The 18518-nt window shown below is 45.5% G+C and overlaps 1 protein-coding gene and 1 long non-coding RNA gene across 2 annotated transcripts; one reads left to right on the forward strand and one right to left on the reverse strand.

The window, feature by feature from the left end:
* Positions 1 to 311: 311 nt before the first annotated feature.
* Positions 312 to 6887, reverse strand: LOC140420282 (uncharacterized). Its single transcript, XR_011946262.1, has 2 exons — positions 6777 to 6887; positions 312 to 686 (listed from the first exon to the last, which is right to left on the reverse strand). It is a non-coding gene; the product is annotated as an uncharacterized lncRNA (long non-coding RNA).
* A 35-nt stretch (positions 6888 to 6922) lies between these two features.
* Positions 6923 to 17447, forward strand: LOC140420281 (uncharacterized). Its single transcript, XM_072504313.1, has 2 exons — positions 6923 to 7295; positions 9266 to 17447. The coding sequence occupies exon 2, from the start codon at positions 9817 to 9819 to the stop codon at positions 10849 to 10851; it is 1035 nt and encodes a 344-aa protein (XP_072360414.1). The 5' UTR covers positions 6923 to 7295; positions 9266 to 9816; the 3' UTR covers positions 10852 to 17447.
* Positions 17448 to 18518: the final 1071 nt, after the last annotated feature.

Genomic DNA, 18518 nt, shown 5'->3' on the forward strand with positions numbered 1-18518 from the left:
TAGGTGGATTGGCCATGCTAAATTGCCCCTTAATTGGAAACTCTAAATTTTAGGGAGTCAGTTAGCCTTTTTTCCCCTTTTCCCAAACTCTGAAATGATTCGCAGTGATAACCTTTATTGGTGACCGTGGTTAGATGCTATTCAGTATAAATAAGAGCTGACACATGCTAATGTCTGAGCAGTAATATCAAAGTGAAGCAGCATTCCCATTACACTCTGGGTAGAAACACTATCTCCAGGTAAATGCTCCCTGCTCTGCCCCAGATGCCATGGTCCCAGTCAGTGGAATATGTAAAACCTCAACAAATCTCTGTGCTCGGGGAATCCCTTCTTATACTTTATTACATCACAAAGTCTATGGAGACTGATTTCACCCAATCATTGCTGAGATAACATTTGAATGGACCAATTACAAAACCCTGTCATTGAACCATCTGACCCCGCCCAAGCCACAACAAACTCTCAAACAATTGTCTTCCCCACGCTCCGTCCCCGGTACAGGGAGTCAGCATTCCCATGCCAAGCAGTGAAAACATGGTGGCCTTGACACTCAGGGTGTTGTCTAGGATTCCAGGCATTCTTGTTTTCTCTGTCCTCTGGGATTTGTTTATCTCCCTGTTCCCACACAGCAAGTCGTCTGTTCTCAGCTCTGCTCGATTTCTGCTGGAGTTTGGTCCCTTTTACACCTTTCGGATCAATAAAACATTTGGTCAGTGAAGACCCAAACCACAATTTCCGATCCTGTCACCCATCCTTACCCATAAGACATAGGAGCGGAAGTAAGGCCATTCGGCCCATCGAGTCCACTCCACCATTCAATCATGGCTGATTTCAACTCCATTTACCCGCTCTCTCCATAGCCCTTAATTCCTCGAAAAATCAAGAATTTGTCAACTTCTGTCTTCAAGATACTCAACGTCCCGTCCTCCACCGGCCTCTGTGGCAATGAATTCCACAGACCCACCACTCTCTGGCTGAAGAAATTTCTCCTCATCTCTGTTCTAAAGTGACTCCCTTTTATTCGAAGGCTGTGCCCCCGGGTCCTACTCTCCCCTGCTAATGGAAACAACTTCCCTACATCCACCCTATCTAAGCCATTCATTATCTTGTAAGTTTCTATTAGATCTCCCCTCACCCTCCTAAACTCCAATGAATATAATCCCAGGATCTTCAGACGTTCATCGTATGTTAGGCCGACCATTCCTGGGATCATCTGTGTGAATCTCCACTGGACCCGCTCCAGTGCCAGTATGTCCTTCCTGAGGTGTGGGGCCCAAAATTGCTCACAGTATTCTAAATGGGGCCTAACTAATGCATTATAAAGCTTCAGAAGTACATCCCTGCTTTTATATTCCAAGCCTCTTGAGATAAATGACAAGCATTTGCTTTCTTAATTACGGACTCAACCTGCAAGTTTACCTTTAGAGAATCCTGGACTAGGACTCCCAAGTCCCTTTGCACTTCAGCAATATGAATTTTGTCACCGTTTAGAAAATAGTCCACGCCTCTATTCTTTTTTCCAAAGTGCGAGACCTCGCACTTGCCCACGTTGAATTTCATCAGCCATTTCTTGGACCACTCTCCTAAACTGTCTAAATCTTTCTGCAGCCTCCCCACCTCCTCCAAACTACCTGCCCCTCCACCTATCTTTGGATAATCGGCAAACTTAGCCAGAATGCCCCCAGTCCCGTCATCTAGATCGTTAATATATAAAGAGAACAGCTGTGGCCCCAACACTGAACCCTGCGGGACATCACTCGTCACCGGTTGCCATTCCGAAAAAGAACCTTTTATCCCAACTCTCTGCCTTCTGCCTGACAGCCAAGCGTCAATCCATGTTAGTGCCTCGCCTCGAATACCATGGGCCCTTATTTTACTCAGCAGTCTCCCGTGAGGCACCTTATCAAAGGCCATTTGGAAGTCAAGATAGATAACATCCATTGGCTCTCCTTGGTCTAACCTATTTGTTATCTCTTCAAAGAAATCTAACAATGGATTCCGAATATTACTGTCCATACTAAAGATTTAACTCCATACTCCTTTCAAAATGCTCCGCTTAAGTGTGAACTTCCTGATTCAGCAAAGCAATCTTTTGTTACTCTCAAAAACGCCCTGGCTACCACCCCAGCGCTAGGATGACCTATGTATGACAGACCCTTTCAGTTGTACGTTAATGTTCTTGATGAATGTGCCACTGGTGTTCTAACACAAGAACACGGTGACCGGCATCGCCCGGTCGCCTACTATTCTACGAAATTGGATCCTGTAGCTTGCGGTCTACCTCCCTGCACCCAAATTCTTACGGCTGTCCATTTGTTAGCACAGGCAGCCTCTAATCTGACCCTTCACCAGCCAGTACAAGTGCATACCTGTGGCTCTCCTAACGTCTCAGCAAACCCAGCATCTGACTCAAGCCCGCTTGAGCTGCTATGAGGTTTCAATATTGCAAAACCCCTACCTCTCTTTTCATTACTGTTCTACCTTAAATCATGCTGTGTTCCTCGAACATCCCCCCGATAACCTTGCGGACCCGCCACACGACTGTTTGTTTCGGAATCACTTCCTCACCACACCTCGCCCAGATTTAATGGACCGGCCTATTGATAATCCAGATCTAATTTTTTATGTTGATGGCAGTTCCTCCATTTCTCTCACTGGCATCCCACAGTCGGGATATGCCGTGGTAACTGACACTGACGTGCAGGAAGCAGCAGCCTTCGAGACCCCTGTCTCCGCACAAAAAGCCGAGCTATTTGCCCTTACTCGAGCATGTATTTTGGCCACAGATAAAAGTACTAATGTTTACACTGATTCTAGGTATGCCTTTGGCGTGACCCACGATTTTGGTCGTTTCTGGCAACAGCGAGGCTTTCTCATCTCAGCGGGAGCTCCCATTCAAAATGCTCTCCTCGATGCTATTCAGCTTCCCCATCAATTGGCAATTATTAAATGTGCTGCGCACACAAAGGGGGACACTCCTGTTCAATTAGAAAATGCCCGTGCTGATTCGGCTGCTAAGGCTGCGGGTATATCAGCCTCTGTGATTGTTCCCAGTGGGGCTAATGAGGCTCTAAACCAGGTACCTGCATTAGGAACGAAGGGCATGCCAGAGATAACTGAAGTTCAAAATTTACAGAGGGACGCCTCTGATTCCGAGTGCACACTATGGAAGTCAATGGGGTGTTCACACTCCTTGACACGAGACCTCTGGCTTACTCCCGTTGGTCAAGTTTGTATTCCGAATTCTTTGTTGCCGATACTTATTGATTATTTGCATTCTTGTACCCATCTTGGCAAGGAGGGAATGGTACAGCTACTCCTGAAAGCTTGGTGGCACCCAGATCTGAATACAGCAGCACAAATGCGGCTGGATCGATGCGTTATTTGCATGAAGCATAATATGCGTAAAGGCATTAAATGCCCTCCAGGAACCACTCCCTTGCCAGATGGCCCTTTTGCCTGTATAACAGCTTGATTTTATCGAATTGCCAAAAGCACAGTGCTATAAATATTGTTTAGTCATAATCGATGTGTTTAGTAAATTGATTGAAGCCTTCCCCACCACTAAATGTACGGCACATACAGTGGTGAAGCTGTTGTTAACGGAAGTCATTCCTCGTTTTGGGGCACCCAAAATGGTGAGCTCAGACAATGGACCACATTTAGTGGCTCGAATCAATACTGAATTGTGCGAAGCACTCGTAATTAAACAGCAACTGCACTGCGCGTATCACCCGCAGGCTGCAGGAATTGTGGAAAGAGCCAACGGGACTTTAAAAGACAAATTATCTAAATTAACTGAAGAAACTGGGTTAAATTGGCTAAAAGTATTACCCTTGGCACTGTTCCACATGCGAGTGACTCCCCATTTGCGGACTGGACTGTCAGCTGCAGAGATAGTCTATGGTCGGCCAATGAGGACTCCCTGGGATGCCCATGAAAAACCCCTAGAGGGAGTAGACCTCCATGTGATGGGGGAACAAATGCAGAACTATTTGAAGCAATTAACACTTTCTCTGAAGTTTCTCCACTCACAGGTAAAACAGGCACATCTCCCAGTAACGGCAGGGACAGCCGTCCCTTGATATCCAGTGATCAAACCCGGAGACCACGTGTTGGTGAAAAACTGGGACAGAAAGAAACTAGGACAACGCTGGAGCAGACCCTTCCTCGTACTGCTGACTACACCAACCTCCGTCAAACTTGAAGGACGTTCAAGTTGGATACATCTAATCGATTGCCAGAAGATAGTCTCCAACCCAGACGAGAACACAGGATGAAGATCTTCATTATAATTTTTGGACTCTCTGGACTATTTAGCCTTAATGGCCACTCGGTAGTAAAAAAAAAACGACCTCAACGAGACCTGCCTTCCAATACCTATTTATATATGTCATATCTTTATGCCGAACAATTGAACGTAAGCAAGTGTTGGGTTTGTACCCACATCCCCGTCCATTCGAGGGAAGGAATACCTCTCCAATCCCTCCCCTTTCATATCGCAGAGATGGTTGAATGGATTTTACGACAAAATCAAACAGGGAGCAGGGGAGATAGGGAGGATATGGAAATATGGAGATCTGCTGGCTATGACATGACTAAATTTTCAGCTTCGTATCAACCTACCTATAATCATGCCTTGACTCCACCCTCCCTCACTGTCCACTCGTATAATGTTCAAGGTTCCATGTGTTTTAATAAATCAGGGAAAGGAAAGTTAATGGGGCAAAGTAGATGCAACCTTACAGTTGACTGGCAAGGACCGGTACCAGGCATATCCAACAAGGGCATGTTTAACTGTGATTGGTCCAAGGTATGGAATATAACCTCTAACATTTCATGGGGACAGACATCCCCAATCCCCTGGATGACATCAGCTGATGATTTTACGGCCTATAATGGAACCTATTTTATATGCGGCATATCCATGGCTCCCCATTGATTGGACAGGATCCTGCTTTTTGGGATATGTTATACCTCAAATGCGTCACCTACCCAGCCTTAAGCACTCCCCCTCGCGAGCAAAAAGGACTATTTCTGAAACAGAGCAGTTCTTTATGATGGCCTTTCCCTTGTACGAAACGGGCAAGGCATCCGACGAACTGATCCACATGGCCACAGCATTGGAACAACTGGCGAACGTAATGGCAGCAGAAGCCAGGGAAGCTGGGTAGGCACTGGCTGAGGTCTCAGCTGAGCTAGTAGCTGTCCGGACCGTGGCATTACAAAATCGACTGGCTTTGGATTATCTGTTAGTCTCTCAGGGAGGAACGTGCGCTATCATAGGTCAGGAGTGCTGTACTTATATTCCAGATGGCTCTGAAAATATCACTAACTTGGCCGACCATATTAAGAGACAGGCTGCTCAAATTCAAGAGATTGGCAGTGAATTTCATGACTATAACCCGCCGGGTTGGCAAGGATGGTTGGGTCACGGATTATTTGATTGGATCTTTAAGGCCTTCATTCTACTACTCCTAATTCTACTAGGGTTAGGATTTCTTGGTTGCTTGTGTAAATGCATTTTCAAACGAGTCATGGATATACCTATTTAACTAGTTGTCATGATATGACAAAAGGAGGGAATGTGATATGGTACGAATTAAGTAATGGCATGATGAGAAAACTGGTCAATGGGAAGATTGGTCAAAAGGTTTGATACAATACCAGATAGACTGAAACTACTCATTCCAGCTCCCCAGGCCCAGGTAAAGAATTCTGCCCGAACTATTTTCAGACTAGTATGGCCATGGGCCAACTCTGCATAACTTGAAGTCTGAAAAGATCAGCGAAGGTCAAGCCATTCCAAAACACCGGACCTCGGCAACTCCTGATAAAACTAACTCGTCATAACCCAGGACCGTAGGAATTTAAAACAAAGATAATTCAGGAAAAAACAAGTCTATTCTGACCTTTCAATGTTCCCTCCGAGGACTAAATAATGGTATGAGTGATATGGCCAAACATGGTCTGGTCTTGCTTCCGTTTGTATTTCCGCTCAAACTCCTGACCATACTGTTGTCATATAATCTTGATAAAGTTAATGTATAAATATTGAGCTAATTCTCCACAAAAAGCGCAGAACTTGTGACAGACTGAGCAGTTTTGTTGACTGCCCTCTGACTTCAAGTTTCAGCCATTACTGCAAGCAGTTGTTTTCGAAAATAAAGCTTGTTATTCTGTCGTAACGAGTGTGTTGAATTTTTCTACCACAGAAGCGGGAAAATATTAACTTTGACAATACAATGCCCCCAAAAAGTTCACCAAATTACACGTTCCATGTCATGACCTCCGGCCCTCGAGACCTTCCAGCCGAAACTCACGAAAAGCAACATGTAGGCAACAGTCAGTAAAAGGCTGGAAAGTCCCAGAGTCTATCCCGACCGTCCAAGGAGCCAACACCCGGAATCTCCAGGAGCAGCAGCAACCCACCACCAACCCACCCCGGGCTGCAGGCGGCGGGCGCGGCCTTCCGTTAGAATTCCAACCCTGGCCCCAATCCGACCTGCCGCTTTCAGTAACATATCCAGCTCCCCTCCTTCCTCCATTCCGCAAACGCCGACCTGGCCCTCCGAGAGCCTGCGCTTGATGGAGACAGCGCAGAGGGAGCTCCACTCCCCATCCACCCCCTGCTACGCCTGTCCTGGGCCAAGCCTTCCAGAGTCTGCACCCTCCCTGGATTCACTTCCTTTCCCTTCAGTTGCTGCACGTGACCAATTGAAGGTCAGAATGAGAAAAGAAATGGAAAGGGAGAGAAAAGAAAGTGTTTTACTCACAGTTGTCGGAGACAGGAGGAGGTTTCAGTCTGTGTGAAGCTCAATCACCATTCACACAGAGCTCACGTTGATTGGCTGGAGGAGCAGAGTCCTTCCGGTCCTAACTCTTCTCATTGGTCAACACCTCATTAGGAAGGTCAGGGGGTGAGCTTTTCCTCGCACATGCGCAGCCTCTCCTCTCTCTTGGACATGCGCAGTCCCGGGCCGGGAGGAGGGGAAATCACCGAGAGGCTTCTCGCTCTGGCCGGAGCTGTCAGCCGGTTGTCTGGAAACCTTGTCTCGAGGAGGGGGAACAATGAGTCGGGCGGAGCTGCCGCGCTTGCGCACTGGAACCGTGAGACGTCACCACGGATTCCTTTGCGCGCGCCGCAAAGTTGTTGCCCAATGGGAAGAGTTGGTGAACCGGAAGGACTCTCTTCCTCCATCCAATCAGCCCCCCCATTGTCTGAATGCGGAAGCTGAACCATGAGCAAAACTAGGACCTCACAGACTGAAAACTTCCTCCTCTCTCCAACATCTGTGAGTAAAACTCTTTATTTTCTCATTCTGAAGGGAATGGAAGTGAATCGAGGGAGGGTGCAGACTCTGAAAAGCATGGCCCAGGTCTCTCTCTCTTGTAAAGACATTGGCATCCTTTGCTCCCTCAGCTTGACACATTTATTTGTCTTTCTGAAAGGATGGTCTCTTTCCCAATGTTCACAATGAAAGGGCTGGTTTCCCCAGGAGATGGCTTACATTTAAGGAGACAGTAAATGAATATCAGACGGAGACATGTCTCGTGTTATGTGGTACAAATTAGATATTTATGGTTCTGTAATAAAGTATATTTATTATTATTTCTAGCCTTGTAATATTGTTCTGTAGCTATGTTATATATTTCCAGTCATCTCTTCCCTCAGAGGGTTATTAGTCTCTGGATTTCTCTTCCACAGGGACCAGTGGGATGTGGGGGTCATTGAATATATTCACGGATGAGGTGGACAGATTTTTAATAAGTTATTATTTTTAAAATCATTTTTTAAACAATGAGTGCTACAGAGTAACAGAAAAAATGGTGGGAAATGGGCACAAAGTGGAACAAGAGATATTGCCAACATAAATCCAAGCAACACGTTGCAGAATTCATTTGGAACAGGATATTTGAGGGACCAGAGCCTCGAGATGAAATGCCAGATCAATTGAACAACCAGTTAACAGGTTAAAATAGACCATCAAGTCGTGGCAGCATCCTTGTAAATCTCTTCTGCACTCTTTCTAGTTTATCAATATCCTTCCTATAATAGGCTGACCAGAACTGTTCCTCATCATCCAGATGAGTTTTCTGCACTAAGGTTATGTCGACTTTCTCCTTAAGAAAGGAGAGGATATTTTTCCTTCTGATAGGGTGATGGATACCCCATACATTACCTGAGAAAATTTGCAGATTAACTGCCACCATTAGGCGACAGAGAGAACAGGAACAGATTTTCACGCCACAATCGGGCGTGCGCCATTACCCCCTCCTCCAACTCACTTTACACCAGAGGCACCAAAGTCTCCCCAAACTGCTCCTTTCACAGATAAAAGCCCTGTCTGTACCAGAGTAGGATAAAGTCAACATAACCCCTCCCATTATAACAAAAATACAAAAGAATCGCCACCACAATAGATCCAAGGGGACATTCCTCAATAAGACTAAGGACCCGGAGGATTAATCCGATGGCCAGACTGGCGTTACCCTCAGGGTACCTTCTCCAAACTGAGGAGAAGAAAAGAAGGGCCAACAAGGGAATGGGGATCGAATGTCCCTCCCACATTTTAGACCCACCCATGAAGACCTGCATCCACCACTTCCCACCCTTTGGCAATGGCACCACACGGTTCTGCCATGATTGACGCTCGGATAATAGAAGAAAGACGATGGAATATAAGCACACAGCCCATCTGCCATAACTGAGATAATATAATACAAGTCCCTGGAACACTCGAGGAGAAGAAGAAGACATTCAAACGGCCCTCACAGAATAACAACTCCCTTCAACAGGATAACAGATAACAAATTCATACAACAACACCATCATAGGGAAAGAGTCCAGATTAGAGTCTCAGTTAGTCTGGGCTGCAAATCTTCGCTCCAATTCTTCCCTTTCAAGGATTTAGCGAAGACCAAGGCAGTAGTCGGATTATTGAAAGACTTGACGGAGTTGTCGGATACAATTTTCAGGGTCACAGGATGACGCAACATAATTCACTGTAAGGTGAGGTGGGAGCCAGGTCTCACCTCACCTTGCCCATCTCCAGGACCCTCTGGTGATCTTTCAAGTTGTGGAAGAATTGGGAGGGTGGATATTAGATACAGCAGAGTGAGAATGGAGGGAGAGTGTGTGGGACGGAGATTTACAGCTTTTGGGGAATGAGAGAGTAAAGAATGTTCTCTAGGAACTAGAATTGTCTGTTCTGAATTTCTATTCTGTACTGACAGTGATGTCTTTTGCAAATTGTTTTCACAGGATATTAGACGAAGAGGAGGAATTACAGAGAGAAATCTCAAACTTTACGTCTCGATCTGGCTGAGTCTTTCAATTCCTTGGAACTGAATATTATCGGCCTTTGAATCTAGAAGGAGAAATGTTTGTCTGTTCTGTCGGCTTCAAAAGATTTTAACCATCAGTGTGACTGGAAAAGCACCGAGACACACACACCCGAGTGAGAGTGCTCCAGAGCACTGACTGTGGAAAGAGCTTTTAACCAGTTACACAGTCTGAAAAAATATTGCACCGTTCACAGCGGGTAAAATGAAATGAAATGAAAATGAAATAAAAATCGCTTATTGTCACAAGTAGGCTTCAATGAAGTTACTGTGAAAAGCCCCTAGTCGTCACATTCCGGAGCCTGGTACGGGAATTAAACCGTGCTGCTGCCTACCTTGGTCTGCTTTCAAAGCCAGCGATTTAGCCCAGTGAGCTAAACCAGCCCCTGAGAGAGACTGTACATGTGTTCTGTGTGTGATCGAGGCTTCAACTGTTAGTCAAACCTGGAGAGAAACGAGGAGACCCAGAACATGGAGAAACCGTGGAAATGTGGGGACTGTGGAAAGGGATTCAGGGCTCCATCAAAGCTGGAGGTTCATCGACGCAGTCACACTGGGGAGAGGCCGTTCACCTGCTCTGTGTGTGAGAAGGGATTCAGTCGATTAGCCACCCTGCAGTCACACCAGCGAGTTCACACTGGGGAGAGGCCGTTCATCTGCTCTCAGTGTGGGAAGGGATTCACTGAGTTATCCAGCCGGCGGAAACACCAGCGAGTTCACACTGGGGAGAGGCCATTCACGTGCTCTCAGTGTGGGAAGGGATTCACTACTTCATTGAGCCTGCGGTTACATCAGCGAGTTCACACTGGGGAGAGGCCGTTCACCTGCTCTCAGTGTGAGAAGGGATTCACTCAGTTATCCAGCCTGCAGACACACCAGCGAGTTCACACTGGGGAAAGGCCGTTCACCTGCTCTCAGTGTGAGAAGGGATTCACTACTCCATCGAGCCTTCTGACACACCAGCGAGTTCACACTGGGGAGAGGCCGTTCACCTGCTCTCAATGTGAGAAGGGATTCGCTCAGTTATCCCACCTGCAGATACACCAGCGAGTTCACACTGGGGAGAGGCCGTTCACCTGCTCTCAGTGTGAGAAGGGATTCACTCAGTTATCCAGCCTGCAGACACACCAGCGAGTTCACACTGGGGAGAGGCCGTTCACCTGCTCTCACTGTGAGAAGGGATTTACTACTTCATTGAGCCTGCTGACACACCAGCGAGTTCACACTGGGGAGAGGCCGTTCACCTGCTCTCAGTGTGAGAAGGGATTCACTCAGTTATCCAGCCTGCAGACACACCAGCGAGTTCACACTGGGGAGAGGCCGTTCACTTGCTCTCGGTGTGGGAAGGGATTCACTACTTCATCGAGCCTTCTGACACACCAGCGAGTTCACACTGGGGAGAGGCCGTTCACCTGCTCTCAGTGTGAGAAGGGATTCGCTCAGTTATCCCACCTGCAGATACACCAGCGAGTTCACACAGGGGAGAAGGTGTTAACTTGCTCTTAGTGAGAGAAGGGATTCAGATAGCCAGACACCCTGCGGGAACACGAGCGACTTCACACCTGGCAGAGGCCATTCACCTGCTCTGAGCAGGGGAGACATTGAATGATCCTTCCCAACTACGGAGACACTAGCAAGTTAATGCTGGGGAGAGACCATTCATCTCTCAATGTGGGGAGGGGGGGGATTGTGATTCATCACACCCTGTTGTGACTCCCAACAAGTTCACAAATTACAGATGTTGGCTCCGTTGTTATTGTTTCTGCTCTCACTGACATCCAGGACTGCATTTTGTTCATTCTGACATCTGGTGAATGGTGATGATTGGAGGGTTTCTTTCTGCTGGACTGGCCAGTCTAACACCTCTGCCTCCGGTGGGCTGACCATTTTTGAGGCTAGTTGCGATTACCTGGTTCCAAGTTTGGCGAGGAGCACAGAATGAAAAGGTGTTTGCACGTTGGAAGATATTTAGTCCCCAAAGTAGCCATGTTCTCATGAAGATGGGCTATGGTGGTTACAGGGTTCTTTTGTCTAATTTATCTGGGTGTTTCTCGCAGAAGGAAACTGTCATGGTATGAGGGGCAAGTTGTCTGTGGTAGATTGGGAAATTACAATAAACCTATCACTGAAAGTGGCAACGCAGGTGGATAAGGAGCTAAGAATGCAGACGGCATGCTTGTCTTCATTGGTCGGGGCATTGAGTATAAAAATTGGCAAGTCATGCTGCAGCTGTACAGAACCTTAGTTAGGCCACACGTGGAATATTGCCGACAATTCTGGTCACCACATTACCAAAAGGATGTTGCGGCTTTGGAGAGAGTACAGAGGAGATTTACCAGGATGTTTCCTGGCCTGGAGGGTATTAGCTAAGAGGAGATGTTGGATATACTCATATTGTTTTCACTGGAGCGACGGAGGTTGACGGACGACCTGATAAAAGTTTACAAAACTGAGTGGCATGGACAGAGTGGATAGTCAGAAGCTTTTTCCCAGGTTATAAAATTCAATTACCAGGTGAAATAGGTTTCAGGTGCGAGGGGCAAAGTTTAGAGGAGATTTGTGAGGGAGGTTTTTTTACACAGAGGGTGGTGAGTGCCTGGAACTCGCTGCCGGAGGAGGTGGTGGAAGCAGGTACGATAGTGACATTTAAGAGGCATCTTGACGAATACATGAATAGGATGGGAATAGACGGATACAGACCCTGGAAGCACAAAAGGTTTTAGTTTAGACAGACATCATGATCCGAGCAGGCTTGGTGGGCCGAAGGGCCTGTTCCTGTGCTGTCCTTTCTTCTTTGTTGTTCTATGTATGACGATAGACAATAGACAGGCAACCACTCACATTTTATTTACATAAAATATAGATTCCTTTGAGAAGCAAAGATTAAACAGCAAAATGAAGCTATCGTGGCTAACAAGAAAAGTTAAAGATTCTATTAGATCAATGGAGGAGACTCATAAAGTGGCCCAAATAGTAGTGAGCCTGAGGATTGGGAACTTGTTTTAGAATTCAGCAAAGGAGGACCAAGAAACTGATGAAGAGAAAATAGAATATGAGAGCAAACTGGGGAGAACTGGAAAAGCTCCGATAGGAATTTGAAAAGGAAAAGATTAGCAAAGACCAATGTGGGTCCATTCCAGGCAGCGAAGGAGAGTTTAAAATGGGGAATAAGGAAATGGCAGAGAAACTAAACAATGTGTTTGTCTTCACGGAGGAAGATACAGAAATTGTCCCAAAAACACCAGAGAACCAAGGGACCAGTGAGCACGAGGAACTGAAAGAGATTAGTATTAGTGAAAAAGCAGTACTGGAGAAATTAATGAGATTGAAAGTTAATAAATCTCCAAAAGCTTCTCTACATCCCAGAATGTTGAAAGAGGTGGCTGGAGAGACAGTGGATACATTGGTGATCATCTCTCAAAATTCTATAGATTCTGGAATGGTTCCTGCAGATTGGAAGGTGGTAAATGTCACCTCACTATTTAAGGAGGGAGAGAGAAAACGGGGAACCACAGACCCATTAGCCTGACATCAGTAGGAGGGAAAATGCTATAATCTATTATAAAGGATGTAATAACATACGAATTAGGAGCAGGTGTAGGCCACTCGGCCCCTCGAGCCTGCTCCACCATTCAATAAGTTCACGGCTGATCTGTTTGAAACCTCAACTCCACAGAGGCCCCTTAGAAAATACATCTGAGGAAATAGTAATAATATTCTTTATTATTATAATCTTTATTATTGTTACAAATAGGCTTACATTAACACTGCAATGAAGTTACTGTGAAAATCCGCCAGTCGCCACACTCCGGCCCCTGTTCGGGTACACAGAGGGAGAATTCAGAATGTCCAATTCACCTAACAAGCACGTCTTTTGGGACTTGTGGGAGGAAACCCACGCATTTTGGGGAGAACGTGGAGACTCCGTACAGACAGTAACCCAAGCCGGGAATTGAACCCGGGTCCCTGGAGCTGTGAAGCAACAGTGCCTCCATGCCGCTGTGTTAGTTATGGGGAACAAGGAAATGGCAGAGGAGTTAAACAGAGTTTTTTGCATCAGTCTTTATGGTGGAAGATACTTTGCCTATCCCATTAATACTAAAGAATGGAGCAATTAAATACCATCACTGGAGAAGTCATTTTGGACAAACTAATGGGGATAAGATAAGTCCCCTGGATGGCTGCATCCGAGGATCCTAAAAGAAATGTCTACAGAGATAGTGGATGCATTGATCGTAATTTTCCAAAAATCCTTGGATTCTGGGGAAGTACCAGAGGATTGGAAAACTGCCACTGTGACAACCCGCCGATTCAGAATGGGAGGGAGGAAAAAAATAAGACACTATAGGGCGATTATTGTTGAAAAAAATGTTGGAATCAATTATTGGGAAGTAGTAGGAGCACATTGAGAAAATCAGAATCTAATCAAGCAGAGTCAGCATGGCTTTGTGAAAGGGAAACCGTGTCTGACTAATTTATCAGAGTGTTTCGAGAAAGTTTCAACCAGAGTGGATAGAGGGGGACCAGTAGATGTGTTGTATTTAAAATTCCAGAAGGCCTTTCACAAGGTACTTCACAAAACGTTATGTCATGAGAGAAGAACCCATGGAGTTGGCGTGGATAGAGAATTGGCTAATGAGCAGGAAACAGCGAGTGGGGATAAGGGGTTCTTTTTCAGGTTGGTGACCTGTAACCAGTGGGGTTCCCCAGGGATCAGTCCTGGGATCGCAACTGTGTACAATTTATATTAATGACTTGGAGGAAGGAAGCGAACGTACTGTGCCCAAATTTGAAGACAACAGGAAAATAGGTAGAAACGCAAGTTGCGAGGGGGATACAAACAGTTTGCAAAGAGATATTGAGAGGTTAAGCAAGTGGACAAAAAGTTGCCATATGGAGCATAAATGTGGGAAAATGTGAAGTTCATTTTGGAAGGGAGAACAAAAGAACAGTATTATTTACATAGTGAAAAACTGCAGAAAGCTGCAACACAAAGGGACTTGGGGGAACTTGTGCACGAAACACAGAAAGCTAGCAGACAGGTGCAGTAGGTAATCAGGAAGGCTAATGGAATGTTGGCCCTGATTCCAAGGGGGTTGGAGTATAAGAGTCGGGAAGTCTTGCTGCAGCTGTACAAGGGGCTGGTGACACCACATCTGGAGAACAGAGCAGTTTTGATCCCCTTATGTAAGGAAATGTATTATTTCATTGGAGGAGGTTTAGAGAAGGTTCACGAGGATGATGCCAGGTATGGAGGTGTCTTAGGAGTAAAGGTTAAACAGGTTGGGACTCTACTCATTGGAATTTAGAACAATGAGAGGTGATCTCATTGAACCATACAGGATTCTTAAGGAGCTTCACAGGGTAAATGCTGAGAGGATGTTTCCCTTCATGGGAGAATCTAGGACCAGAGGGCATAATCTTAAAATAAAGAGATGTCAATTGAAGACTGAGATGAGGAGGAAATTCTTCTGAGAGTCTTTGGAACAATGAGAGTTGTGGGGACAGAGTCCTTTGTCTATTTAAGGCTGAGATAGATTCTTGATCAGTGAGGTAACCGAGAATTACAGGGAAAGGGCAGGAAAGTGAATGTGTGAAATGTCAGATCAGCTGTGATCCTATTGAAAGATGGACCAGGCTGGAAAGGCCAAATGGCCTACTCCTGTTCCTATTAAGTCTGGTCTTAGTATGGTCTTATTCCTGCCCGATAACCTTTCACACCCTTGCTTTTCAAGAATCTATCCAGCCTGCCTTCAAAATATTCAAAGTCTCGACTTCCACTGCCCTTTGAGGAAGAGAGTTCCAAAGACTCCAAACCCTCTGCCTTAAATGGCCAAGTTGTTACTTTTAAAGTTACTCCAATTTCTAGATCCTCCCACAAGAGGAAACATCCTTTCACATCCACCCTGTCGAGGCCGCTCAGGATCTTATGCGGTTCAATCTTGTCACCGTAACTCCATCGGACACAAGCCCAGCCTGTCAATCATTCCTCATAAGACGAGCCTCCAATGCCAGGTATGAGTTCAGTAAACCTTCTCTGAACTGCTTCCAACACATTGACATCATTCCTTAAATGAGAGCATTACTGTACACAGTGCTCCAGATGTGGTCTCACCAATGTCCTGTATAACTGAAGCATAACCTCCCTACTTTTGTATTCAATTCCCCTCACAATAAACAATAACATTCTATTAGCTTTCCTAATTACTTGCTGTACCTGTATACTCGCTTTTTGTGATTCATGCTCTTGGACATCCAGATCCCTCTGAATCTCAGAGCTCTGCAACCTCTCACCATTTAGATAATAAGCTTTTTTATTCTTCTGGCCAACAGGGCAATTTCACATTTTCCCACATTATTCCCCATTTGACAGATCTTTTTCCACTCATTTAAAATATACCTTTTTAACCTCCTTATGTCCTCTTCACAATTTACTTTCCTGCTTATCATTGTACCATTGGAACATAGGAGCAGGAGTTGGTCATTCAGCCCGTCGAGCCTGCTCCACCATTCAATACGATCATGGCTGATCATCCACTTCAATGCTTTTCCCCCACACTATCCCCATATCCCTTTATGTTATTGGTATTTAGAAATCTGTCAGTCTCTGCTTTAAACACACTCAATGACTGAGCTCCCACAGCCCTCTGGGGTAGGGAATTCCAAAGATTTACAACTTGCAGATCTCTGTGGATCAAACCATTGCCCCGTTCTATCCCCATATCCCTGTCAGTTTACTTCCCTCAAAAGCACGTCCAATTTCCTTTTAGAAACATTCCAACATCTCTGCTTCTACCCGCATTGTCGGAAGTGGCTTCCAGGTATTTCCCACTTTCTTCAAATGCAAATGAGTCTCAGAGAGCACAGGAAGAGGCCATCCCACCCATTGTTCCCATGCTAGCTCTTTGAATGAACTTTCTAATTAGTCCCATCGCCCGGCAAGTTCCTTTTCCCCCAGAATCTGTCCAGTTCCCTTTTGAAAGTTGCTGTTGAATTTACTTCCTACACCTTTATTAGGCAGTGAATCCCAACAACTCGTTCTGTTATAAATATAATAATTTCACGATACTCTGTATTTGGATTTTCACAGGGGATTTGAAATGGGGAGAAAGACATTGTTGTTACACAAAATCAAGACTCAGTCTTTATGAATGATCTTCATGAATGGGCAGAGTGTGAAATACCCAAGTTTGCGGTGCCAGACTGGCAGTGCCAAGTGCACACGTTCCAGGGGCTGGGCCAGGGAGGGCCACCCTGCCCTAACCCTCACCACTCAGGGGCCTCCCAATGGCCCGGGAACCCTCGGGAATCGTGACGCCTGGCACTTGTCTGTGTGGGCCAATACTAATTGGCTTCCATGTGACCGACTGGGGAGTCGCTTATATCAAGGCCTTTACATAGGGTGTCCTTCCCGTTAATGGGATGGAGATTGGCCTTAATTGTATCCAGATCTCTCCAATGGGAATAGGCCGGTTAGATCTGAAACCGGTTGGCGCTTAGTGAGGTGCCTGATTTCAGACTCTCCTGCGATCTAAGTGGCGCACTTGGATTTGCAGCTTGCGCATCGTGGCCATTAGATCGTACCTTGATTTTCATTTGCTGTAAAAGCTTAATTGCTGTGTATGTAAAGAATGTGCAATGAGGATAAATGTACTGGCAAGAGAGACCTTCAAGTTCTGATTCGCCTCAACATTTGAAACTGTCTGAATAAGGGATTGTACAGACTCAGATAAAGGGATAGTATGAAACAGTTCTATTGTATTCTTGTCTAAGATAATGAGAGAAGGTGGCGTCAGTAATTGGGGATCCAATTAAATTAATCTAGTGACCAAATTGACCAATTGCCGTGTTACAACAGGCCCAACTCTGACGTGCGGTAACGGTCACTTTGGGGATAAAAGTAGACGTTCCAAAAGTCTTCCTTGTTGGCCAGGTACTGAAGATTCCCGAGGCCGAGTTCTAAGGAAATGACTGTCAAAGAAGGAGCCAGACTCCCTAGGCTGAATTCCACAAGAATTACTGTCAAAGAAGGAGCCAGAGAGGGTTACGCTTCTACAGACTGATCACCCACATGAAGTTGTAAAAGTTAATGTCTTAAAGTTGTTCAGTAAATATTTTCATTTAATAAATTTATTGTTAAATTTACTATCCGGAGAATTCTGATTTTGTCTTAATTGGTTAAAGTCTTGTCTGAACGAAAGTGAATTTATTAAATGGTAAGTTGGGTGTGACTGAAATCAATTAAGTTCCAGATAAGATCAGAAAACATAAACCTTCAATTTAAAAAGTTACATTTCTATAGCGCCTTTCACAACCATAGGATGTCCCAAAGTGCTTTACAGCCAATGAAGTACTTTTGAAGTGTAGTCACTGTTGTAATGTAGGAAACATAGCAGCCAATTTACACACAGCAAGATCCCACACACAGCAATGTGATAATGAGCAGATGATCTGTTTTTAGTGATGTTGATTGAGGGATAAATAGTGACCAGGACACCGGGGATAACTCCCCTTGCCCTTCTTCAAAATAGTGGCTGTGGGAACTTTTACATCCACCTGAGGGGGGCAGACGTGGCCTCAGTTTAACATCCTATTTGAAAGAAAGCTGTTCTGACAGTGCAGCACTCCCTCAGTGCTGGGATGAGGAATGTTGGAACTGGTTTTTGTCCACAGGTCCCTAACTGGGTCTTATCCTTATGATCCAGAGGTGATAGTGCTGCCCCCTGAGCCATGGCGGACACTAGTTAGAAAGGAAAAGTTATACTTTAAAACCCTCCACCCTTTGCCTCCGATGCCTCAATCTAATAATTAAAAACCCAGTATAAATAACATGGATTTAACTGACAAATGTTGAAGTATTGATTTTGAGCCTCAAGTTTTAACTTCCCACTTTCTCCTCGGGCACCTTTCTGTCTCTCTATTGCTCATATCAATGACAGCCGGGTGACAGAGCTGAGGGCTGAAATTAGCTGAAAGTAACGGGGCCTGCATCCCAGTTGGAAAACTGCAATAGATGTTGCACTAATCGAGAGTCAGGTAGGTGCTGGAGGACTGACTGGGAAATGGACCTCAAATCAATTGTTACATCGGTCACTATTCCGATCCCAGACCAGACCCCAACAGTGGCTAGGATACTGGACCAAACCCCCAATATTTCAGTTTATTTGTCAGAC

The sequence above is a fragment of the Scyliorhinus torazame genome, chromosome 5 (assembly GCF_047496885.1).
Source record: "Scyliorhinus torazame isolate Kashiwa2021f chromosome 5, sScyTor2.1, whole genome shotgun sequence".
Classification (NCBI taxonomy): domain Eukaryota; kingdom Metazoa; phylum Chordata; class Chondrichthyes; order Carcharhiniformes; family Scyliorhinidae; genus Scyliorhinus; species Scyliorhinus torazame.